Source organism: Beta vulgaris, chromosome 3 (assembly GCF_026745355.1).
Source record: "Beta vulgaris subsp. vulgaris cultivar EL10 chromosome 3, EL10.2, whole genome shotgun sequence".
NCBI classification, from domain to species: domain Eukaryota; kingdom Viridiplantae; phylum Streptophyta; class Magnoliopsida; order Caryophyllales; family Amaranthaceae; genus Beta; species Beta vulgaris.
Window position 1 is genome coordinate 39,003,285 of NC_079204.1, and position 25,639 is coordinate 39,028,923.

General features: G+C 39.2%; 1 protein-coding gene across 2 annotated transcripts in view; it reads right to left on the bottom strand.

The window, feature by feature from the left end:
* Window positions 1-3,945: 3,945 nt before the first annotated feature.
* The window catches only part of LOC104884515 (polyribonucleotide nucleotidyltransferase 1, chloroplastic), a 38,259-nt gene continuing 16,565 nt past the window's right edge, over window positions 3,946-25,639 (bottom strand). The window contains exons 11-25 of one of the 2 annotated variants that reach the window (XM_010669180.4): window positions 24,151-24,225; window positions 21,151-21,264; window positions 19,038-19,130; window positions 9,537-9,715; window positions 9,196-9,379; window positions 9,044-9,091; window positions 8,844-8,916; window positions 8,414-8,487; window positions 8,224-8,331; window positions 8,041-8,135; window positions 6,669-6,732; window positions 6,181-6,234; window positions 6,066-6,107; window positions 4,783-5,206; window positions 3,946-4,391 (exon numbers count right to left, since the gene is read on the bottom strand). In XM_010669180.4, the coding sequence (XP_010667482.2) occupies window positions 4,910-5,206; window positions 6,066-6,107; window positions 6,181-6,234; window positions 6,669-6,732; window positions 8,041-8,135; window positions 8,224-8,331; window positions 8,414-8,487; window positions 8,844-8,916; window positions 9,044-9,091; window positions 9,196-9,379; window positions 9,537-9,715; window positions 19,038-19,130; window positions 21,151-21,264; window positions 24,151-24,225 (1,500 nt within the window). In that variant the 3' untranslated portion in view covers window positions 3,946-4,391; window positions 4,783-4,909. Of the gene's footprint in view, window positions 4,392-4,782; window positions 5,207-6,065; window positions 6,108-6,175; window positions 6,235-6,668; window positions 6,733-8,040; window positions 8,136-8,223; window positions 8,332-8,413; window positions 8,488-8,843; window positions 8,917-9,043; window positions 9,092-9,195; window positions 9,380-9,536; window positions 9,716-19,037; window positions 19,131-21,150; window positions 21,265-24,150; window positions 24,226-25,639 lie in introns of those variants that run through there. The other variant, XM_048641460.2, reaches the window with a different exon arrangement.

Sequence of the window (25,639 nt, forward strand, 5' to 3'; positions counted from 1 at the left end):
TATTAGGACGGCGCTAAGAGCGTAGTCCGAGACAGCCAAGTAGATAAACAGGGGTTCCCCCGGCAAGGGGGAGATCAGTTTGGGCAAAGATGCCAAGTGATTCTTGAGGTCAGCGAAGGCTTGCTCGGCTTCGTCATCCCATGCGAACTCTTTTCGCTTCAGGGCCTTGAAGAACACAAGCTTTTATCGGCCGACCGGGAGAGGAACCGACCGAGTGCCGCTAAGCAGCCGGTTAGGCGCTGTACTTCCCGAACATTCCGAGGCGATTTCATTTCTAAGACCGCTTTGATTTTGTCCGGGTTGGCCTCTATACCTCTCTCATCTACTAGAAATCCGAGGCACTTTCCCCCTTTAATCCGAAGACGCATTTTTTAGGGTTGAGCATCATTCGGTATTTCCTTAGGGTGCTCAGCGTTTCTTTCAGATCTGCAGGGTGATCCGACTGGGCCTTGCTTTTGACTATCATATCGTCAACGTATACCTCAATGTTCCGACCCAATTGGTCGCTGAAGATTTTGTTGACGGTTCGCTGATATGTGCCCCGGCATTTTTGAGGCCGAACGGCATCATTTTGTAGCAGTAGACACCCTGAGGAGTGATGAATGCGTATGAACCCTATCCTTCTCGGCCATGGGAATTTGATGATAGCCGGCATTTGCATCCATGAAGCTGAGAAGGGCGTGCCCTGCCGTTGAATCGACCAGCCTATCGATCTTTGGCAGAGGGTGATTGTCTTTTGGGCAGGCTTTGTTTAAGTCGGTGAAGTCGACACACATTCGCCATGCCCCACTCGGCTTTTTGACCAAGACCACGTTGGCCAGCCACTCCGAGTATTGCACTCTTCTATGAAACCCGCTTCGAGCAGCTTCTTGACTTCTGCTGCTGCCGCGCATTTCTTTCGGGACCTTGGTGTCTGAGCTTTTGCTTGATTGGTCTGAACCCCTCTTTGATGTTAAGCTCATGACACATGATTTTCGGGTCGAGCCCCGGCATTTCTGTGGCCTCATAGGCAAAGACATCTTGGTACTCCGTGAGCACTTGGATGATATCTTGCCTTGTTTGGGGGCCATGGCCTTGCCTACCCTGACAGTCCGACCGGGGTCCTGGCCGATCGCGACTCTTCGTCATCCTCGGTTGGCTGAGGAGCTCGTATTGCTTGGGGTTTTCAGTTATGTACACCCCGAGGCTCGTTGAGGGCTGACCCCCTTCATTTTTCTTTTTTTCGAGTCCTTTTGGACGTCGTTGTCCGAGTCCTTTTGGACGTCGGTATTTTTGAGGCTATTCACATAGCATGCTCTTGCGGCCTGTTGGTCGCCTTGAATTTTTCCTACCTTCCCGTCATCAGTCTCAAACTGCAAGAGGAGCTGGTAGGTGGAGATGGCGGCCTTGGCCTTGTTTAGCATGGGCCTCCCCATTATTATGTTGTAAGGCAAAGGGATGTCTACCACCAAGAAGTCGATCGGTAGGCTTCTCCCCTTACCCTTTTCACCCATCCGAGTGGGTAATTTTATTGATCCGACCGGGGGGACAGAGTTGCCCCCGAAGCCTATGAGCGGCTGAGCCATGGGGGTAACATCCCGTTCGGTGTACTTCAGCTTTTTGAGGCAGTCAAGGGTGATTATATCAGCGGATGACCCACTATCCACCAATACCCTCTTCACCTTTGTATTCGCTACCTTGAGCTCAATGACAGGGGTCGTCGTGGGAACACGCAACGTCCGACTAGGTTCCCCAAATGTCATGACGGGGCACTGCTCGGGGGAGCTGAACATCAAGTACCTGATGTTTAAGGTTCTGGAGGTGAGCCTTGCGCGCTCGGCCGGTTAGGCCTCCCGACGCGAATCCTCCAGCGATGACACCGATGAATCCTTCCGTGTCCCCACTGTTCGACTGACCCACCTTTTGCTTCCCCTTTTCTTCGCTCGAGCGCTTTAGGTAGGGGTTGAGTTTGCCCTGGTCGGCCAAACCGTTCAAGGATTTCTTGAGCTCCCGACAGTCGTGGTGGTGTTCCACATTCCTTGTGGTAGTCACACCATAAACTCTTATCCCTCCGAGACGATGATGTCCGGATGGGCGTGGCCTGGGAAGCCAATTTTTGTTCCGGATGTCAAAGTAGATTTCCTTCCGGTTTTTATTGAATCGGGGGTCGTTGCCATTATCGGTGAGCCGATCCCCTCGGCCCCCGTTCTTGATGTTTAGGCTGACCCGGTGATTCCCTTCATCCTTCCTTTTCTTGCCACCCTCGTCCGAGTAACGGCAGATATCCGTTGCTTGGATGAATCTTTGGGCCCGAGCCATGGCTTCCGAGTAAGTTTTGACTTCATTCTCGGCCAATGACCATCTAGCCGACCGGTTGGAGGCCGGACATGAGGGCAGCAAGGCTACAGCTCCTGTAGGTCGGTTATTTTGAGAGACTCTTCGTTGAACCTTTATATAGTCCGACAAGGATTCATTCTTGTCTTGCTTCACCCCCATGAGGTGAAGGCTGGTTTTTCTTTGCCTCTTTCCGCTACGAACTATGGATGAAGAGGTGCTCCAATATGGCGAAGTCAGTGATGACCCCCGCCGGCAGCTCTTGGAACCAATTCAGAGCCAAACCTTTGAGGGTGGTAGGGAAGAAACGACACCAAGTGGCCTCGCAGCTTGTCTGTACGCTCATTTGAGCCTTGTAACTAGCCATATGATCATCTGGGTCGGTTAGGCCCGCGAATGGCTCGATCAGGGGGGTTTTAATTTTACCTGGGGTTGAGTGCCTAGGATTTCCTGACTGAAGGGGATCAGGAACTTGAGCCCTCCTCCAGCCAGCTTAGGGGGCTGAGAATGAGCCGAGTCTCCTTGGCCCTCTCGGTCATTTGCTTTCTTCCTGAGGAACTCCCGAGCGTCATAGCCTTGGCTGAGGCGCTTCTTGTTGTTAAGGAATCTCGGGCATCTTGGGGTTTCCGACCCGCACCCCCCTTGGGGATTTAGATACATGGGTCTCTGCATGCTGACGGGCCGACCCCTGTCGCGCTGACTTTTCTCTTTCCCGGTGGCTCGGGTCTCTCGCATCGGACCGTGGCCGGCTAGGCTGCGGATCTCGATTGGAACGAGAATTGTCCCTCTGAGAGCGGACGACCGTGCGCTCCCTGGGCTCATGCTGATTGAGCGGGACGACTTGTTGTGGCTGCCTCTGCTGGAGCATGGCCATCATGTCCATCATACCCTTTTGGAAAGTTTCCTGGAGCTGAGCCGTGATAAGGGCCAGGTCAGACGCAAAGAGCGGCTGAGGCTCCACATGCTGAATATGCTGGGATACCGACCGAGGGTCTAGAGTTTGGACGGTAGGTGACCTCCGAGCCGGTGAGGGAGTCCGCTCGGCCTCCCGGTTATGCGCAGGTGGCCTCTCTCTGGCCGAGAGACCTGATCGGAGGCTGGCTTGCCGCGAGTGTTTTTGGTTGGTGCCATGGTCAATTGGCGTTCTGAGCTGAGTAGCTGAGTGAATAAATCTGAGTGAGTGGTGGCGAAGTAACTTTTTGTACTATCCCACAGACGGCGCCAAACTGTTTCTGTCTAGAAATTAAGGGTTCTGATTCCTTTGCTTAGGGAGTACCGGGTCAAATTCGAACGTCCTGAGTTCAAAGTCCGTACGCCGGAATCCTGCAAAAGTAACGGTTAGACTGCCCCGGGGGTTGTTCCGGGATCGCCTCTCCGACGCTCAAGTCAGTAATCAAGCTTAGAGAGATAAAGTCTAGAGAGAGATGCTCTGGTTTGTTAGGTAATAATTCAATACCTTCTCGTTGATGAGGGGGTTGGGTATTTATAGTGCTGGGGATATCCCAACTGTAGGCCAGCTGGGGGCACTGACAGCTGGGATGCACCATCACAGGTGGGGCCCTCTGGAGGTTTAAGGCCTTTATTGGGCTTAATTATCCCTGGTAGGCCTAACCCAGGAAATAAGCCCAAACAGAGAGAAACAAAGAAAGAAGAGAAACTTCAATTGAATTCAAAAAAGGGAAAGAGAAAAAAAGCGACAATTTAACCTGAATATATACACAGTTATCCACACAAAGATCAAAATTCAAGCCATATTTGCAAATGGCTGCTATTGGTACCAAAATATATAAATTTGACAAGAGGAGCTACGTATCAAAATTAATAAAAGGACTATCTCTCTGTTCTAGGTTTCTAGCAACCTCCATAATCAATAGACAATCAATCTAGTTAGTTACCAACTTCAATGCTTGGATGAAGGTGCAAGAATCTGGTGTCATTTTTAGATCCTGGTCTTGCCGATGCAGTCAGCTGTTTTTAGTGTGTTCCGTGTCGCAACCGAGTTCCTTGTCCTATCCAGAACATGAGGCTTTAAAGGTGAAGCCCAACCTAGTTAAGCTGTGAAGTTCAGTCTAGAGGTCCTGCCAAATTTTTTGATTGGAAGAGATAAATCTAGATAGTTTATGTTGGACAAAATGAACAAAAGGATATGAATAGCACGTTCAGATTATGGCGAAAGAATGGTGAGTAATGTTTTTTTTTCAACTAGTTCTGCATGTATACATATACATATATATATATATTATACAATGACCCGTCAATTCATGTAGACCTTGTATAATCACAAGTTATCCACCCTTTCAAACTGCTTAAATTAAGGGTCAAATTTGTGGATTAGCAAACGACGAAAGTCAAAGTGGAACTAAATCATTTTATAACTATACAAGCCCAAAGCACATGATCCCTCTAAGTTCAGCATGCTCAGAATTACTAACCAAAAAGTCAAAGAAATATAACTATACAAGCCCATACCTTAGCTCTTGATAGCACAAAGACAGCTACTTTTGATTCTTAGTGTTCTCAATAGAGATTCCTTTGAAGATGAAGACTTCTGTATAATCAAACTCCAATTTTAGCCTCTTTATTTACCACTCCACTTTCAGCTTTCATTAGAGGCACTACTTATAGCTTTGCTTTCCGTTTTGGGCCTACTTTTAACAACCTTCCCTGGAGGGACAATATCCTCCTCTGAATTCCCCTTTGAAGTGGCCTTTGGTGCATTTGATTTGACTTTTGTTAGCTCAACATTCTCTTCCACCGGTCCGTCTTTTGCCACACTAGTAAATTTTTTTGGAGCACTCTTGGCATTAGTGTTTTGCTTTGTGCTCGGTACCAATGGATCTGCATCAGGAATCAAAGCACGGCGACTAAGGCGAAGCTGCCCCTTCTCATTCACCTGCACCATGTGGAGAAAAGTTATTTCAATCAACAGAGGCCCACTAACCGAAGCGGAGTGCCAGAAGCATCACACTGTGTACAGCCATTTACTACATTACTTGGGCTCAGGTAAGTGTTGAAAAATCTACTCGGCAATTTTGTGGATATAATTCATGGTAGTTGGGAAAGGCCTCATTGTATGGCTATTGGCAGATGTGTTCCACTATTTTTACAAGGTTAAAAGCTTTGATGACCGTCATCCTTGTTTTCCTTTTGTCTTTTGACAATTCCTTGAAGAACTTAAGATAGATTTGAAGATGCCATCAAAAAGTCTATGTATATAGTGAGCAGATATGGGCAGGAAGCCCTCCCAATATCCGTACTTTCTGGACCTACAAGGAGGTTCAATCCCCAGTCCAAACCCAATCAGGAGATGTTTCTGCTGTAGCCAAGCGGATCAAGGCAAGAATTGGGATCTATAGCTTTCCAGTTTCCACTTTTAAACTATTTCCGATTCACAATTTACCAAATATGTTCTTGCGAATACTGTAGAGGAAATGAAATATTAACGTACAATTTTAGGATACGTTATTACCAAAAACCTATAAATTCTTCACAGCTAAAGTTGCTCGGCTAATCAGAGCGCCAGACACAAGAAAGGCTACTTCAACAGCCAACAACAACAATCAACAGGAGATGAAAGATGCTAATGTATTATTTGTGTTTTCTGTTCCAATATTTCCATAACATTTCATTACAAAAGCAACAAAATACCAAGCAAACAATGAAGAATCTTTAACCAAAATATTGTGCACAATCAACAAAGCCACATTAACGAGAAATATATTCTCTAGTAAGGTCAAATAGAGAGGGCAAACCTCAATGAGTTTGACATCTATGCGGTCACCAACTTTAAATACCTACAAATGACCACCTTCATATTAGAATTTCGAAAATACGATATATTGATTGTGAAATTCAGCCAAACCTTACATCTTCAGCTTTTGAAAGATAACCAGGACTTAATTCACTTATGTGGCAAAGTCCCTGAAAGGAAAATAGAAGATCGTCATACAATATCACAACTCACGTCTCGCAGATTATCCCTCAAGCTCAACTAAGACAGTAATTTCAAAAAAATTGACAATGTTAATAAGCTTTCGATATACTTCTCCCGTCCCATATTGGGGACTTATCATGCAAAATGTGAAATCAATTGAATGAACAAAGTTAGGCAAGGTTATAATAATGTATTGCCATTATAAAAATGATCAAAAAGAATCAGTTGAATTTGCTTATGTTATCTTAAGACAATCAATTGGAAAAAGGAAGGCTCACTTACAAAACCCAAGAAGTCCTCACAACAAGGTAAAATGAGATGACTACTACACTAACAACTAAAACAGATTAACAGACATCAAACACCAGACAAAATTATCAAATTAAGTAATTCGGCCATTCAATACTCCGGAATAAATCACCTCACGTCCGGGTACTATCTCAACAAAAACACCATATGGAGCAATTGATTTGATTTCCCGATTCCTGGCAAAGAAGAAAACAGTCAGTTAATACTATATAATTATGATTTCCCGATTCCTGACCCGTTCAGTATTACTGTGGCTTTTTGTTTTTCGTTTTTTTGATTTTCAGAGTCATATGATATATGTCCTATAATGAATAAAAAATTAGTCAAATTTATTGCGAACATTTGAAATCTGACAACTAAAAAGTGAACCACTTTTTCTGGTTTCCTGTCTATGGTTTTAGTTTTCAGAGATTTGAAAACAAAAAACGATAATGAACATGCCCTTATTTATTGTACTTGCAGTTTGAGTCCCTTTCTTTGCTAGCCCTTACCATGGAATTAAAACTCTCCCGTTCCGTTACAGAACGGCCGTTCTGTAACGGATTTCGGATTTGCCGTTCCGCGAAATCCCGTTACGGAACGCCATAATAAAATTCACGTACTTCTCGCCGCGTTGTCCGTTCCGTAACGCGAACTCGCCGCGTTAGAACGATTTTATCCCCGTTACATCTGTTCTTTTCAAACATTGGCCAAATTTTTTTTATGATTTAATTATATAGTTGAGGAAACATGATATTCTATTAGATTTGATTATATTATGTTCTAATAATGCTTCATAAACTAAAAAAATGCAAATAAGGTTAAAACATATTAATGTGAATTTTTTAAAAAAATTCACGCCGCGTCGGCCGCGAAACGTTCTATTTCGCCGTTACAAGCCGTTCCCGCGACAACGCGACCGTTCCCGCGAACGCGACCGCGACCGCGTTTTTTTTTCCCTTACACTACTTACTAAAACGAAATCTATCTTCTTTTGTTTTGAATTTAGATTCGCTCCATACCAAAAAAAGAATGGACTTTCAATCAAAAAAGTGAAAATTCGTGATAAACATGAGCAGTTGGAAATTTGGAACCATTAACTATGACTTGACTGCAAGTTTGCGAAGGATTCTTACATTTTGATTTCAAATTATCTTTACCTGATGACATAAAAAACTCAAATGATAACTAATCAATATTGTGTATTTTCACTCAAAAGAAAAAGAAAATTCCCCTAAAAGAAAAAGAAAATATTTTCTGTGATAACTAAACACAATGGAAGACTGATATATCACAATTAACCAATTTAAGGTAACAGACCATTTTAGAAAGACATTGTTGTGAAATAATCAAAAGTTAAGACTTGCGGTGTCAATTATTCCTATAAAAAATATTTGTTGTGTTTAAGGATGTAGCAAAATCGACTACATTGAGGGCCATGGGTTCAAACTTAGTCAAGTAACCCAACAAAGTAAGTTAAGAAGTGCTACACCAGCAAAACAAACCTGTAGGTGTCCCCAATGATGGGAACCATTGTCAAATTACCAATTATGACCTTGGATTTTTCAAGGCTCACCAAATCCCTTGCAGTAATTTTTACCTGCAAATTAATGATGTGGGTATCATTGGTCGGATTAACAACCCTAGTGCGTGAGACAAATATAAACAGAAATGAAGCTTGTGCTCACTGTTCCGTCATCTTGTGTGTCAATTGCTTCAACTCCAGTTTCTTCAATAATTTGTCTCACTGTCTTCCCTCCACTACCAATAATAAGATTAACCTTCTCTGGCCTGACCTAAAATATATAATAAAGTAATAATATGAAAATTCTATCACATAGCTGACAGCAACGAAGTAGCATATCAAGGGCTACTTACTTTCATGACATGAATTAACGGAGCATATCTAGAAAGCTTTTTCGATGGAGGTGGCAAGCATTTCGACATCTCAGCTGAAAAGCCAAAGTAGATTAACAATCTAGCAAAGAAGCATCAACAGAAGTGGTAACAAATAAACAATTTGTGAGTTCTATTAAACTCAAAGAACGTTGTCTGAAATTACTCTACATCCAAAAGGAACATTTCAGAACCTTCTAAATCCATCAAATTAGGCATGAAGAAATCAACTGCATTTGACTTTTTAATGCAACTGAGACCTAAATTCTCCTTAGTGTATAAACTTTGTCTATGAGAAAAGCTTGAGCTAATTGACATACTGATATATCGATGATACCCCAAACAATTCTGATAACAAGATAACACCAACGAAGTTCCCATTAACAACATTATTAGGTCAAGAAACATATACCTAAAATAAGCTTCCGACCCTCTTTGGCTTGCAGAAGTGCCTGCTTCATAACAGGCAAAGTAATACCTCCAACCTGTCGTTAGCAAAAGAAAAATGCAACCTTAGGGAACCTTCAACACAAGTCCCTAACATACTTCCCATCAATGAAAGAGGCATAAAAGATCTTTTTGTCTCATATAATAAAATCAAATATAGATAACCTTAATGTCCATTTGGAATGCTGTTATGCAATCATCATTTCCTGCAACCTACAGCAGCAAAATTAGTTTCAGGATAGCATGAATAATACACCACAGTGTTACAAAATCACAGAAAATCAATAAAATCACGACAGATAACTTTCTGACTTCACCTTGAAGTCCATATCTCCTGAGGCATCCTCAGATCCTGTTATGTCTGATAGAATGAGCGGAGTTCCATCACCTCCAAATTCTTTCGTATCTAAAACCATACCCATAGCAATCCCTGCAACAGGTCTCCTTATTGGAACCCCAGCATCTTGTAGCGCCAATGAACCTCCACAAACAGATGCCATGCTTCAAACAGCAGCATAAAATTAGAGAAACATACATGTAGTTACACAGCAAACAAAAAAGGAAAAATCAGTAGGAACACTGATTAACATTTTTATAGGCTTCATGAGTTAAAACGCTTAACTATAGCATACAACAAACACTTTGGAATGCAATTCACCTTGAAGAGCCATTGCTTTCAGTGATGTTACTCTCAACACGTATAGTATATGGAAACTCGTCTTCTGACGGTAGAATAGGTTCAAGAGCTCTCTCTGCAAGTGTTCCATGGCCAATTTCTCTCCTACTAGGTGCTCCCACCCGTCCAGCTTCTCCAACACACGATGGTGGAAATGAGTACTGCAGTATATTTCATACAGAGCAACATCAGTAGCCCTTTCCAGTATTACATAATATATCAAATTCCAATAAAATACGAAAAAAATCAAATGTTCTCGGTTTGACTAACTATCAAAAGTACATGTCACTAGCAGCAAAATAAAAATTCACCTGAAATTTTCAATCCATGGTATGGCTTGAAACAGTTGTGACTTGCATATGTCAAGGTGTATATTTTAGATTCAATCTTCAATTATTCATCAATCATCAATTCAGGACCATAGTCCATAACAGCATAGAATAACCAGCTAATACTAACTAGACGCACATACCCAATCGTGGACTAAGAATGGAGAATTATTGTGTGAAGTTTGTGACTTCGTTTTTAGACTAGTTTTAGAGCATGTCTCCCTTTTTTCAATAAGTAGCAAAGAAATAATCCTCTCTCCCTCAAAGTATTGTCATTTCTTTTTGGACACATAGTATTACAAAGAATAAGATTATATTAAAAGGAGAGAGAAAAAGTAGATACTACATCCATCCCATATTAACCGCGCAATAGACCCTTATGAACAAAGTTTTACGTACATAAAGTGGGACATGCATTTTATTAACTTATTATGAATGTTAATTTGATAGAAGAAGATAGTGGGTGTTTTTATATTATAGAATATACTTCTTCCGTTCTATTATTATTGCAACATTAGCTCTTGGCACATTTTTTAAGAAAGCCATGTGAAAAGCAGAGGAGATAGAGATAGATAAAAGATAGGATCCATGTAATAGGAGAGAGATAGAGAGAAGATATTAAAGTACCAGATAAAGAAATGTTGCAATTAATATGAAACTTCCAAATAAGAGAAATGTTGCAATTACAAAAAAAAACGGAGGAAATAGATAAATTATGTGGGTACTTTTATTGGGGTTGAAGGTAGGTATTATTTTATTGTTGTTTATTCATTTTCAATACAAGTGGTAGGTATTGTTGTAGAGTGATAAATAATAAAATCATAGTGGGCTCATACCTAAATAGAAGCGTTGCAACTAATATAGGATGGCCGGATATAGAAAGTATTGCAATCAATATGGGACGGAGGGAGTATGATCGAAGATAGTAGATAGTGTTATATTCAGAAAACAAGGGGGAAAAACACAAAAGTTACTAGACTAATTGTAGTGAATAATTTATTATAGAAAGGAGAGGGTAAAACTAGATGTCAGGGGAGATACTAGGTAACACAACATTGAGAAGAGAATATGCTGAGATAGCATATTCAATCTAAACAAGGAAATATGAAGTCTAATTAAGACAAACTAAAATGGAAAAATGGACAATCCTCTAAGAGACAGAAAGGGGATATTAGAAAGGAACCAGAGAGAGTCAGGTCACCCACATGCAAAATAAAGGATAGGGACAAAAAACTCAGTCTCTGGACTATCATGAATCAATCTATGTTTAAAAGTTTATTGATAGTCCAGTTTCAATGCTCTTGTCAATATGTCTTGACTTCAATATTCTATTGTCAATATGTCTTGACTTCAATATTCTATTGTCAATATCTCTTGACTTCAATATTCTATTGTCAAGATGTCTTCCAATGAATAATAAACTTTTCCCTCCTACACTGGAATTGTTCAAGCTTAATTTTTTATTTGATTCACCTATGGTACGCACCACCACCATCACTTTAGTGTAATGGGAGACAAACATTCTCCCATTCAAACCTTATAATACGGCTGCAGGCCTGCAGCTTCACGAAATGCTGTAACTTCAGGAAGTTGCTCAGAAATCCAAGTGTACCAACTTTTGCACATATACTCAAGGCAAACTCTTGTATGCCAGAACCAGAAACCAAAATACCATGGCTCTGGGGTTATGCAGGTCCTTTGCTTTTAGAACATCTTAGCTTTGAGTCTGGATGCCTATCCTGTGCTACGTTGGAGAGCTCAGAAAAATTACAAACTGTTTTTGGCTTTAGCACAGGTGGGTTTTTGGAAATGGAGGAGGTAGATATTTAAGGTGAGATTAAGGCACCAACAACCTTGACATTTTCATTGGGTCAATACCCAATTGCCATCTCCTATTGCCATTAAATATGACGTGCCTTGGTCAGCTGTCAGGAGTCTATTTCCTATTCCTATTCTATTTCCTATTCAGATAATATTTAGGAGTAGAGTTTGATTCATGTTAGAACTTGGTAGGATGTATAAATTGATATTGTGTTGAATGAGATGATAACTTGATTTGCCCAAAACTTAACATGGTATCAAGAGCCTAAAACCTAAAACCCTCAAATTGTTTTTCGGCAATACTAAACTCCTCCACCCTTGACTCACCGGCACCACCACGACTTCCCCTCTTCGAACCTTAGCTCGTGGTCCTAGACGAGTGGTGATGACAGAAACCAGAGAACCCAGCACGGCCAAATCCGATCTCATCTACTTTTTGGAATCTAATGATCATCCAAGCAATTTAATGATTTAATCACCCCGATTTAATTGAAAGGTGACAACTTTGAGCAGTGGTCACGTGCAATTCGCACCTCCCTTGTAATACTCCGTATTTTTAGGAGTTTTTTGATAAATAAGAAAATATAAAGAATAAGGTTGAAAGTATTTTTATTAAACGAATAATATTATTACACAAAAGTATAGTTTCAATAAACCTACAGTTATAAATTAGTTATACAGACGACTTTTTGTACCTAGCTATATAATAATTTGATGTTTTTTTTTTCCAAATAAATAAAATAGAAATAAAAATTTGATTTGGAAAACAAATCCTAGTGAAGATAGGTTTCACATGGTATAAAAAAAAGGAAACAAAACCCTATCCAATCGTAATCAGCCGTTTTTTTATTATTTTCCCCCAAAAGCTTCTCTCTCTCCTCTTTTCTTCTCCCTCCTGCGTCCTTTTCTTTCTTTTCTCCTGCACTAGTTTTCTTTTTCCTTCCCTTGCGTCTGAGGCTTCCACTAGCCGGTGGTTCATGAGCTATGTGTGCGAGGATCGAGTGCGAACGTATGTGCGTCGAGAGACGTGCGAGTCGAGTGTGTGATGTGTGAGGGTCGCGCGGTGCTAGCGAGGCTGCGAGGTGCGACGCGAGTGTTGGGCGAGGCTGCGAGGTGCAACGCGAGTGTTGTGCGTCGTGTGCGAGGCTCTAGTGGTGTGCGGTGCGTCGGGGCTCTATTGCATGCGTGGGCTCGAGGGTACGAGGCCGAGTGGTGCGTGCGTGGGCTCGAGTCTTCGAGCGTTGTGGCCGTGGCTGGTGTTGCTGCGGGAATTCCGTTGTCGCATCGCCGGTTGTTGTTGCCGGCGAGTCGCTTCGGTACTATATACAAAAAAAAAAAAAATCTTTCTTTTCTACTTTAATTTAATCGTAGATTCTGATTTTGTAATTCTTATATATATCTTTGGTTAAGTTTGTATTGTAAATAAAGTATAGTATAAGCTAAAACAAAACAAATTTACAAATATATTATTAGTTCTTGTGATGATTTTATTTTTCAATTCTGATTTTATAATACTTATATATATGTTCAAAGTTTTTATTATGATAAACAAAGTATTATATAAGTTAAAAGAATCAGATTTTCAAGCACTTTATTATTAGTTCCTACATATGTTAGTTTCAACAAAGATTATGAAGAGAAAGTTTAAACAACAAGAATGATTATTTTTATTATTTGAAACACCATATTTTACATAATTAGATAATCTGATTTTATTAATATTATCAATGGCTTAGCACTCAAATACTTCTATTATTCGATTAGGTCCCAATTTCTTAAGCAGAATGTTTTAAGTTAGACATTGAAGATTCTCCGTTATAAGGTACGTACGCTACTAGTTCAATTAGATACGATATTATCATGTTTAAGTTATTAATTCTTTTATTAAAACCTATAATCATGATAGAGAACAATTGTATGGTTATGATTGATGATATTGTTTGGTAACATGAAATCAATTGGAAATTTGAATGTATTTCCTTGTTGTATGACTTGTAAATTGCAATGAATTGTTATTTGAATGTGTAATTCTATCGTATCACAAGCATGAAATGAGAATTGGATTGGAATCCTATGAGTAACTGATGTAGCAAGAATTTTATAAGAGGTTGCCTAAACTAAAGGCTTAAACACAGATAATTAAAGAGCAATGTACCTAAGAAGGGAAAATAAAATAATCATATGTTTAATGTTCTATGAATGAGTATCACTGAGAAGGATAGTTGGCGATAAACTTGTAGCCAGAATCCCTACAAATAGTGTGGGACATGTTTTACACTCCTACGCAGGGCTATTGCGACGACAATAGAGTTCATATAAATTTTGATAACTCAAGTAGGCGGAAGCTTCCGTATGATCTTCGAGGTATGTATACTAAGGTGATGGGTGTGAAGCGGAACGAAACCGCATTTATAATGCATCTAATAGACCAAGTTGTCTATTAAGGATTAAATAACCCATATGATTCTAGAAAGATGACGATGCCCATTCGTTGCCAATTAAATTATAAAAATGAAACGTAATGCCCTTGTAGTATCATGTTTAGTTATTTTCATTATTATTCTGATTATGCTTGTACTAAGCCTAGCTTAGTGTTTGTTATTTGTGTTTGCTTGTTGACCCTGTGATGAACCATTGATATTTCAATGGGGAGCAGATTAGGTTATGTTGATGATATTGCATGAGTTTGAGCATGAGGGGGATACTCTTTGATTTATGAACTTTTAAAATATTTTGGTTGATAGAGTTTATTTATAATCTACTTAGTTAATGGTTTGAATAAAAGGGGTTAATGGTGATTACCAAGTTGTATGATTAAGTTAACATTTTATTTCCGCTGCAATTTAGTCTTCATGTTAAGGAGAAAAGTAAATATATTAATTTCAAATAATTCTTGCATTTCACCGCGACGCTAAAACTCCCAAAGTCGATGCAACATAGTTTAGACTTAGTATGGATTTTGGGAGGTGTTACAAAACTGGTATTAGAGCTTGCGAATTGGATCACTGTTCATTCTATGCTTGTGTCATGGCTGTTGAATACTATTGCTCCAAGTCTCCATTCTATCCTATCGTTTTTTGACGATACCCACGCCTTGTGGCAGCACCTTGAAGAAAGTTTTTGTATGTAAAACGACACACGTATTTGTCCATCTTTGAGATTAGTGAGTGCAAAAAAACTCCCGGGGAATCAATGGTTGATTACTTTGGCCATCTCTCTCGCTTATGAGATGAGTTAGCCTCCCACGAGGTGGCGCCAACCTCTCTCACAGGTGGCCTAGGATGTCAAGTCTCGAAATTCGTCGAATAACTATGTGCACATGATAGGCTACACCAATTCATGATCGATCTCGACCCACCCTATGTGCACTCATCAATTTTATCTCATGACTCGCTGCCGAAAGTGACTAAAGCGTACCAGGCGGCGCACGAGGAGCGCCTCCGTGATCCCAAGCCACGACTTTCCCCGATCCGAGTGGTATGATTACCTTCAAGGTCGACGCCAAGGGGAAAGGTCGAGCCTTTAACTCGAATCTCACTTGTTCACATTGTAATCGTGAGGGCCACGAGGCCTCCACTTGGTCGGATACCCCTACTGGTGCGGGACAGATCCCATGGAGGATGGGGAGGCAGACCATTCCGCGGCGGCAGAAGTGGTGCAGTCCCTCCCACGGCTCGACAAACACGACAACTACGGGGGTTGAGCATTGTGGTGGTAGTAGCACCACCCAACAGCCACGTGATGTGGAAAATTTTACACTTATTGGCATTAGTGCTGAACAATGACAACATCTCTTAAATCTGGTAGATTTGCCTAAGAATAAAGACCGCTTAAATGGTAACCCAATGTGGATCTTGGATACGGGTATCACACATCATGTGACGGGAAATTTAGACCATTTAAAAGATGTCAAAAGAATCATGATTATCCAGTTGGATTGCCTGATGGAAGTTCCACAGATGCAACTTATGAGGGATATGTTATAGTTCCCGGAAATTTAAAACTTACTAGTGTTTTGTTTGTGCCTCAACTACATTGTAATTTAATTTTTCGTTCCTCAATTATTAGATTAAGAGAATTGTATCATTCAGTTCACTAAAATTTTGTATGTTTTATGCGGCGGCGCGATGTGTGATGGAGGGGAGGAGCTTGTCCCTTCCCTTGCGGTGGACCCCTTGGTGGCTGAAGGGGGTGCCACCACTGCTTGTGTTGCTGGTGGCAAGGAGAATGTCCAACAGCCTCCTGATGGTGTCATGGAGGACCGCGTGCAACGCCTAACTGGTTATAGTGTGGCTCGGCTGGCGTGGTGCCCGGGTTGGCAGAGGGTGTGCTCGCTCGGGGTGTGCCTGAGCTCAGGAGTTAGTTATGGAGAGTGGCAGTGGCAAGCGTGTAAAGTTAGACAAATTCTAGACTCAACGACATGCCACTCACACTGTATTGAAGAAGAAAAAGAAAAGTCCATACTTCGTATCACGTACTCCATATCCTATTACACACTTTGTGAGTTATGATAAATTTTCTCATAAAAACGGCAGATTCTAGCTGCTATTACTAGAGGGAAGCCTCCTAGATCATTCAATGAAGCCATGCAACATGAAGGATGGCGGAAAACCATGGCTGAAATACTCTAGAAGATCAGATCACGACACTTGGGTTTTACAACCTCTTCCTAGTGGTAAAAAGGCATTAGGGAGTAAGTGGGTGTATAACTGTATACACAAAAATATGATGAGCAGGGCATAAAGATGCAACGATTGAAGGCTAGATTGGTTATATTTGGTCATCATCAAGTAGAAGGGATTAATTATAATGAAACTTTTGCTCCTGTAGCAAAAATGACGATAGTACATACTTTCTTATCTATTGGGGCAGTGAAATAGGAAATACATTAGATGTATGTTCATAATGCATTACTACATGGTGATCTAGAAGAAGTGTACATGAAAATCCCCCTCGTTTTGGATACAAGAATTCGAATTTAGTCTACAGGATAAGAAAGTCGTATGGTTTGACACAGGCACCTATATGTTGGTTTACAAAACTAGATATTGCTCTTCGGGCATATGGGTTCATAATTCTGTGTTCACTTTGACTCGAAAGAACGTTCAGGTGAATGTTTTGATTTATGTGGATGATTCATGATATGATCATTGCACGGAATGACCACAAAGCTTTACTGAACTTCAAAGCTTACTTGGGTAAGTGTTTTAAAATGAAGGATTTACATGTTCTGAAATATTTTCTTGGTTGGAATTTTTAAGAGCCAATGCAAATATGCCTATATATTATTTATGGGCTTCAGGGGGGCGATTTTCCTCTTCAGCAGCATCATCGCCTACAATCATCACCTACCTCTGGCACATAGTCCATTGTTTGATGATCCCGAGAAATATCGCAAATTAATGGGTAGGTTGATTTATTTGGTTGTGAATAGGCCTGATTTAGCGTAGACAGTAAATATTTTGTCACAATTTATGCAGGCACCGAAAATTGTGCATTGGGAGGCGGCTTGGAGAGGTTATAGATATTTGAAGAAAAATTCACGAGTGGGCATCCTATTCCGTTCAGATAGTGATATGCGCCTAGAAGGGCGGTATGATTTAGATTGGGCTAGTTGTCCGATCACTCGGCGTTCCTTGAGTAGTTGGTTTGTGCTACCGGGAATCTGGGATATTCTCCTATTTCGTGGAAGACTAAGAAGCAACCTATAGTTTCTCAATTTTTCTACAGCAGCAGAATATCGCTCCATGGCAGCTGTAGTCTCGAAATTGAAATGGCTAAAGCAGTTACGGGTGATCTTGGAGTTGAGCATCCTAGAGGGATGAGATTATATTGTGACACTCAATATGCACTATATATAGCCAAGAATCCAGTGTTTCATGAGTGTATGAAGCACATTGAAACACACTGTCATTTCGATAGCAAGTTCAACAACAGACATCGTATCCCTGAAAGAAAGGCCCGAAGAAAAGGGATTCAAAATGTCCAATCCAATGACGGTGTTGGAAAGCAAGTTAGAATAGGCTCTCACTTGAGTAGGATAAAGGCTATAGAAGGTGTTCAGAGTTGGCTTAGCGAATTGCGATAGAATCCAATATGAAAGCAACTTTTCCTTACCTCGAGATGCGGTCACTGAGGGTCTTGCTATCCCTTTGTATGTTTCAACTAAATTTCAGTTAACAACTATCTTCACTAAAGCTCTTGGGCGGACTCAGTTTGAGTTTTTGTTATTCAAGTTGGGCATTCGGGATTCGCACACTCCAACTTGGGGGGGGGGGTGTTAGGAGTCTATTTCCTTTTCCTATTGAGTAGAGTTTGATTCATGTTAGGACTTGATAGGATGTATAAATTGATATTGTGTTGAATGAGATGATAACTAGATTTGCCCAAAACTTAACATCAACTATTACCATTCCTAAAAAAAATGCATCTGTCATCCACATGAAGTAATGTCAAGAATATAGATACACAGGATGTTGCCAGCCTGCCACTTAAATCACCAAATTGGTAAAAAAAAAAGAGGGGCTGGTGACGATTTGGTAACAAAACAATTAACTTTCTTGACATTTCCATATATAAAAATATATTTCAATTCCAATTTGGTAAATTAAAATAGGTTTGTGGTCAAATATACCAAAATACTAAAATTTCCTAGTTTTAGTAAATTGAATACTTCATTCTTTTTTGGTAAATTCCAAAACCACCTAAAAATTCTGTAGTAAATCTTGTCTAAGACATCCTAACCCTTTTGATTTTTTTTACATTGGATGTGTATGGCTCTTGGAGCTTGAGCTTCACTCTATATTTTAACAAACTGTAGGCTAGTTTCCTAGTTTTAGTAAATTGAATGAGCAAATACTTGGCCTGGTTCCTTGTTGGTTGGATAAAGAGACTAAGAGATAAAATCTTCTTCCACCTGATGATTTGCATCCTAGTCATACTTGTACATTTCCGTTTAAATGAAATATTAAAATCAACAACTTTTCTTTTCTGTTACCATTTTACTTTCAGCTCCCCCACTTATCTGGACTCCTAGGTTTGGGAAATTTCCTTAGCGTTGATGTTTGAACACTTTCTCGGATGTGTGGACATTTCTTGACAATACCATGACACGTTGACAATATAGATTTTCATCCAAAATCAAAAAGGTAGTTGATTGAATAGTACATATGAATTGGTACAGGATGCATGAATCTGCTAGGTCCAGTAAATCTGGTGCTGGATCATTTTTTCAAGGACTTGATGGGTCTGAATCTTTGCATCTAGATCTGGTAGGACCCGGTCCAGATCCAATGAAACAAAATAAATAAAGTAAGCATAATATTTTATGTACCTGAAGGTAAAATCTCTTTGACTCATCATCACCGTCTAGGCTGTCAATTCTTTGAGCCATTTGTTTGTCGCCAAGAGTCACAACTGCCAGAGACTGCAAAACATAGTATTTTTTTCTAAGTAAAATCACAAAACCCTTGGTATTTAGGACAATAACAAGAGTTACAGTAATACATTCCATCAAAGCATGCAGGAAAGTAAGACAAAAGATAATGATAAAGGTGAATGATTATGAACCATGGATGCAGCAGAACCAGTATAATTTCAGACGATGAGACATGAGATGATTGGCAGATGCATATTTACAGATTTCAGAATCTATCAATGTGACAGAAAGAGGAGTGAATGGGAACGGTATAAAGCAAAATCGCCAATGACCAACCATAATCCACAAATGAAAAGATAAAGTAACAATGGTCAAACTGAAGCAGCTACACAGATCGTGTCAGGTTACTGACATTGAACTAGATACAAGTACAGCATCAGCATGGTTATATATTTTATCAGGCCTAACAGTGCTACAAGGCCAAAGGACAGAAGAAGGATACTTCAACATGACTCAGAAGTCAGCAGATACAAATAAAAGTGTCAAAAAAAGTTACAAGCCAAAAACCCATAACACCCAAATGTCTCTTAGGATGTAAAAGAACCTTTCACCAGCATTCATCGTGACAATATTTACAAAGACATAAAATGCTCTAAACAAAAGGTCAACAGCAAAACCAGTAAGTATCTTGCTCTAGAGCAAGGTCTAGAGAGGACTAGATGTACATTACCTTGAGCCTAACAATCGAACTTAAAGAGTGAGTGTTTCTGAGAAACCCACAAAAGATACTGAAAATGGCTTTAAAATGTAAACTATATAACAATATAAATAGAAAGGTAATATTTGTAATAGGAGTAAAATTATGAAAACATTATGTTGGCCCAAGCAGATAGGTCAAATTAAATCAAGCGTCATCTAAAGGAATTTAGCTAAACACAACTATCCTAGTAAGAAAATGTTACATCACACCACAATGATAGTCTTTCTTCAGAATTCTTGTAAGGATATCATTAAGGGTAATAATTTGAAGGTACCTATAGATACTAAATAACATGTGACATATTATTAATTCGTAGGATAGTTGTTGGCTAATCAAACAAAGGTGCTTCCAAAGAAATACTTTAGATTTATCTGAGGCAATGGTGAAGAAGATTGTTTGAAGTATCTTCATTGTTTGAAGCATCATCATTCAATTATCCAAGGTAATGGTAAAGTACATCTGGACCTCTCTCTATCATCACAACAACATCTCTCTCCATCTCACCATTATCGTGGATAATTGAACAAAGATACTTCAAACAATATTTCTTTGGTGTAGCATGTGTCACTTGCCTTAAGTCTTAATCTGGGCCTTCTTTGTGCTTCCTAATGTTGCATTCCATGTATCGAAACCCTCTAAAGGTCTAAGTAACTCGCCATCCACAGCTTCTCTTGTGTCATCGACCAACAAAGTGTCATCCACGAAAAAAGATACATAATTTTTGTCATAGATATCTACTAATAACTTTTTATTAAATAATAAATTCTTCAGAAATGCAAGTTTAACGAGTATTTACATACATGAAGCAAAATAAAGTCAAGCTCCACTTCTTTCTCAGCTATCTCAGCAATTTAACAGTCTAAATTTTTTTACTTTCAACAATTGCAATCTGATTGTTAAGTGCTTTATATTAGTATCCCCATTTTCTCAACAAGATTCAGAAAATTCTGTGTAGCCCTAAATACTATGGACTGAATTTGTCAACCTTCGACCTCATATAAGGACCAAGGGTCGAAATCAATTTTCAGATGTAATTGTTGTTCTCATTCCTGCTATACAATTTTCTACATGAAATTCGTGCCAAAAAGATAGGAAAAGCTAACTTGGTATTCGGATCAAAGAAATGTAAAATTATAGACAAACAGGTTGATGTATCACTGGATATTATGGCAGAATTGGAGAAAGCAATATTAAAAAACGTGATATCAGGCATATTGATGTGTCTAGAGTGCAAATACATTGCAAACAAACTCGTGGAAAGTAACACCGAGCCTAAAAGAATTATGCTTTAGAAGAATCAAAGAAAACCTGTGTCTCTCCTCGTGTAAAAAGAGCACTTCCATGAGCTCTAGGAAGAAACCCACATCTAGAACTGATAGGACGTATCCCTTCAGGAGTTCTACCATCACTTCTTCGACCTCCCTGAAAAGAAAGATAGAACTAAATAATTGATATCCATACATAGAGACAGGCTTAACACAGTTCACTGCTCCAATGATACCGCTACTTGCAATGTGAAAATTTAAGGATGAACCATATAAGCTAGAGCAATGTGTCCTGTTTCAAAGCCAAATATGTTTGCATCAACATGCCATCTTAAAATGTTTTCAAGTGAATACAGATATCATACCTAAGTAATATAGGAATGCATTCATGCATTAGAAAGGTCAACCCTGTACACACAAGTTTATGCAGCTGTTTGGTTCAAGCAAGAGGTGAGAAAAGGAACCAAACCCCCTCTGACTCCCCGTTCTGTTTCGCAGGAAAAGGGGAAACAGTTTCAGTTACTTTTCAAGTTCTCCGTTTCTTAACGATCAACCCACTTATTGCAGCACCATATTCCAAGAAGAAGAGAAATAAGGCACCGCTCATGTGAGATATTCGTACTTTACAGAGGAGAGATGAAGCTAATGTATATTCCCTTTGGGCTACCACACTGTAATTAGCTAAGGCCTCGTGCCATAGGAGTAAAACATTTCCTTAAATTTCATTTGAAATATTGCACGCCAATGGTTAACCCTTTGGACAAACCTTATTTTGAAAACTAGAGCATGTACAATGGGGAAGTCGTGTCTTTAGTTGGTCTGATGCTATAAATTCAGATAAAAAAAACAAACACCAAAATCACAAGCAAATGAGTACCAAGGGGGATAAGTTTGTATTACTAGTGAGCAAATAACCAACTCAATACAAATCTCAACATTGAAAGGTTGAGAGCTCTCCCAAGTATGCTTGTTAGGACTCTATATACGATATGTATTAGGAATAGGATTATTATTCCTAGTAGGACTCTCTAACTAAGTTGTATAAATATATTCTGATGATGAACGAGAAAGGTGATTGAAATTGACCATAATTTAACAGTTTTTTCTCTTACTACTTCCTTGCTACCTTCTCTCTTACTACAACCTTTCTATTACACCTCATAGCGGCCACTAACTGAATTACTAGGACATGACAAATTTATCCTTTCCAAAAGCTACTAGATATTTTCAGTACTATTCCTTGATGTCAGCAATCTCAGTAGTATTCTCTAACATTCTTCTCAGTGTCCCCCTTTTTACCCTTGGCTTTCCTCTTGTATGTATAGAGTATGGGTGGAGTCGGGTGGTTCATAGCATCTAAGATCATAAAGACTAAGGCATAGCTAGTTACCTATTATGGGGAAGTAAGGGTGAGTTTATCCTTCAGACTCAACTCCAAACTTCATATTTTGCCACGTCAGCTTTTCACTAACTTTTAATTTTACATACTCACTCCGAACTCATTTCAATTTTATACTTTATCCCTCGGACTCTCTACAGACTATGTATTATATGGATTTTTTTTCAAAAAGACAAATGTCAACTTTTAAGTGGCTAGAAATTTAACCCCTTGTATGTCATAGTCTTGGATGGAGTCTTTAAATATCAAACTCACTCCAAGACTCCCATGTTTTACATTCAACATTCTTGCATAGTCTTTACTCTAAGACTATCAAAGTTTTTGCTCAAGACTCCCCTCCAGACTACCAATATTCATACACTAAGGGGAACTATGAGGAAGATGGAGTTGGTGCTAGATGTAAGATCAACCCCACAATTGGTTTTTGTGAATAAAAAACATAAAATATAGTTTTAAAGAATACTCCCTCTGCTTTTCTTTTTATTTGCTACATTATTGTTGCGCGGTTTTCAAGATGTTTTTTAACCCTTAATATCTCTTGTTTTGTTTAAGAAAAAATTAGAAAAATTTGATATTATGGATCTACACATCAAGACGATCTGACAAGACCACAAATGACTATATTTTTACTTATAAAAAATCAAAATAATCGGTCAAAGTTAGTGGTTTATTTCCCAAGCAACAATGTAGCAAATAAAAAATGCGGATGGAGTATAAAATAATTGGGTATGATGAAGAATATATGGTGGGGTATAGTAAAAGTAGAAAGGAGAAATGGGTGAGCAAGTTCACCATTGGGGGAAAATAAGAGGGTTGAAACAAGTAAGGTCCATAGCTTGTGGAGTGTGAGGTGTACGAAGGAGGAGCAGAGGAGAGAGAAGATAGGACTTGGTCCAAGCTTGTCCACCATTGCACATGTTCTGTCTCCTTCTAGTCCACTAATGTAGAAGTATCTGTTCTTTGATACAATTAATATATTCAAGGAACTTGAACAAAATCTAAACCAGTTACTAAACAGAATAATAATAGAAAGGTCGGTTTACCAGATAGGATTTTCCACTTCTTAATCTTGATCAAACACAAGACCCAACATTAAAGAAACACTACATTCCTAGATTTTACTTCTACTTACTATTGCATATGGCAGCCAAATTTGTAATAGATTCCTTCATCCGAAAACCATGACCGATGGGATCAAAGAACCAACACTCCTTATTCAAATTAAAAGGCTATGTCATTGATCTAGCCTCTCAAGATCTTGCACTAGCAAGAACCTTTGCACTTCGGTGTTCCCTCCTACTCTATGATTCCTTAATGTGATCTACCTAGAATAAAAATCAATAACACCTTTGCAATAATTTTCTTTAAGAGAACTTCTTCATTCCCAGCAGTTCACCATATTTATCAAATCATGCAGAATTAGAAATTAATTTTACTTCCTCATTTTTGGAAGTTGCAAATTTTATCTCTTTCTCTCTTGAGTCTCTTCTAGCTCATGGGATCGCTTATTTTATCTCTCTCTTCTCCTATTTTCTTGTGCGATGCTCCAATGTCGCAAGTAAAAGAAACAGATGAAGTATTTAGCAACCTAATGTAAAAAGGATATTAACATTGTAACAAAATGACGAAGAAAAGTGGTCGTACCTCAACAATACGTTTTCGTAGGTATTTTGATGTAGTTTCTTTAAAAACCAGCTTCACATCTACTTCAGCGAACAACTGGAAAAAATGAATTTATCCATCACAGTCAAAACTTAGCATAAAGGATTGAGTGACATGATAGAGAATCAAAGTATATTTACCAACAAATCACGAAATGCTATGGTTCTTACAAATGATTTCTTTATTTATTATTGATTCAGAAGTCATTCGTGAAATCATGCAACTTTTGCCCTAATTATAAAGAAAAGAGGTACAGTTGATTAAATCCAACCTATTCTTGAAACAAACAACCCGCACACACTCTGTTTCCAAAAAAGATCAATACACCAAGCACTACACTGAGATTTATTAGATTTGTTGCTAAAATATCGGTATTAAACTCGAAACTCCCGGCGGATGGCCAGTGACCCAAGAAAACGAAAGAATCGGTAACATTTTCATATGATCTCCTCTTATAGATTAACTCCAAAACCGTTGTATTATTTCATTTCTTTGCTCCTAAATAGAAAAAAAGTTTCGAAATGAATTTGTTTTTTTTTTAATTGAGATTAAAAAATTCCCAATAAGAATAACACTTAACTTATTGGAATTGAATTACTAATTAGGAACTAGGTTTCATGTGAATTGCGAAATACCCCCCCTCCCTTGTTGCAACACTTCTCCTTCGAATTAAGAAGGGGAAGGAAGGAAGAAAGCGAGTGGGTAACACGAATTCTTCATCCTCAAATAAGTCCTTCCCGTGGATTATTTTTTCTAGCACAAAGAGACTAGGCGTAGCTACTTAAACAGTGGATTTCACAAGGGATCATGAAAATTCTCACAAGCTCGGTCAGATTAAACACCATACTCAAATATTTCATAATCATGTAAGCAATACTCCCCCCCCCCCTCTTCTCTTTCTTTGTGTCTCCTCAACCTTAGATCTCTCTTGCCCATAAGTTTCTCAGAAGATTATTGGCAGAGCTCAGAAGATTCTTGTCTTATAAAGGTATAAGTAGGAGTCCACAACCTCGATGCCATCCTATACCCTATCCTCTACAAACATTGCTCGGGATCCAAATATGGATTTCTTCCTTGACAAACATGGTTAGGTGAAATTCTCACAGAATTCTGACAGCTGAAAAATGAATAATAGATCTTCATTATGAGACAAGTTGAATATTCCAAGAGGAAAACGTGATTTGCCATGAAAAACAATATACGCTTGGTAACAGTGCCACACTATAGAATTTGCATCTTAAACTCGTTTGGTAGGGTGTAAAATATTTTCAGTGTAAAATGATTTTCATGGAAAGCAAGTTTACAATAGAAGACACAATTCTGAAATTAGTTTTCCATTCTTTGATTCCATGTAAAAAATGATGAAACTGAGAGGGAACGTAAGGAGGTAGTGAGATGAGTGTACAAGAGAGATAAGGAAAAGGACGAAAACAGTTTTCCCTTCGTTTTTGAAGGGAAAATGGTTTTCCAA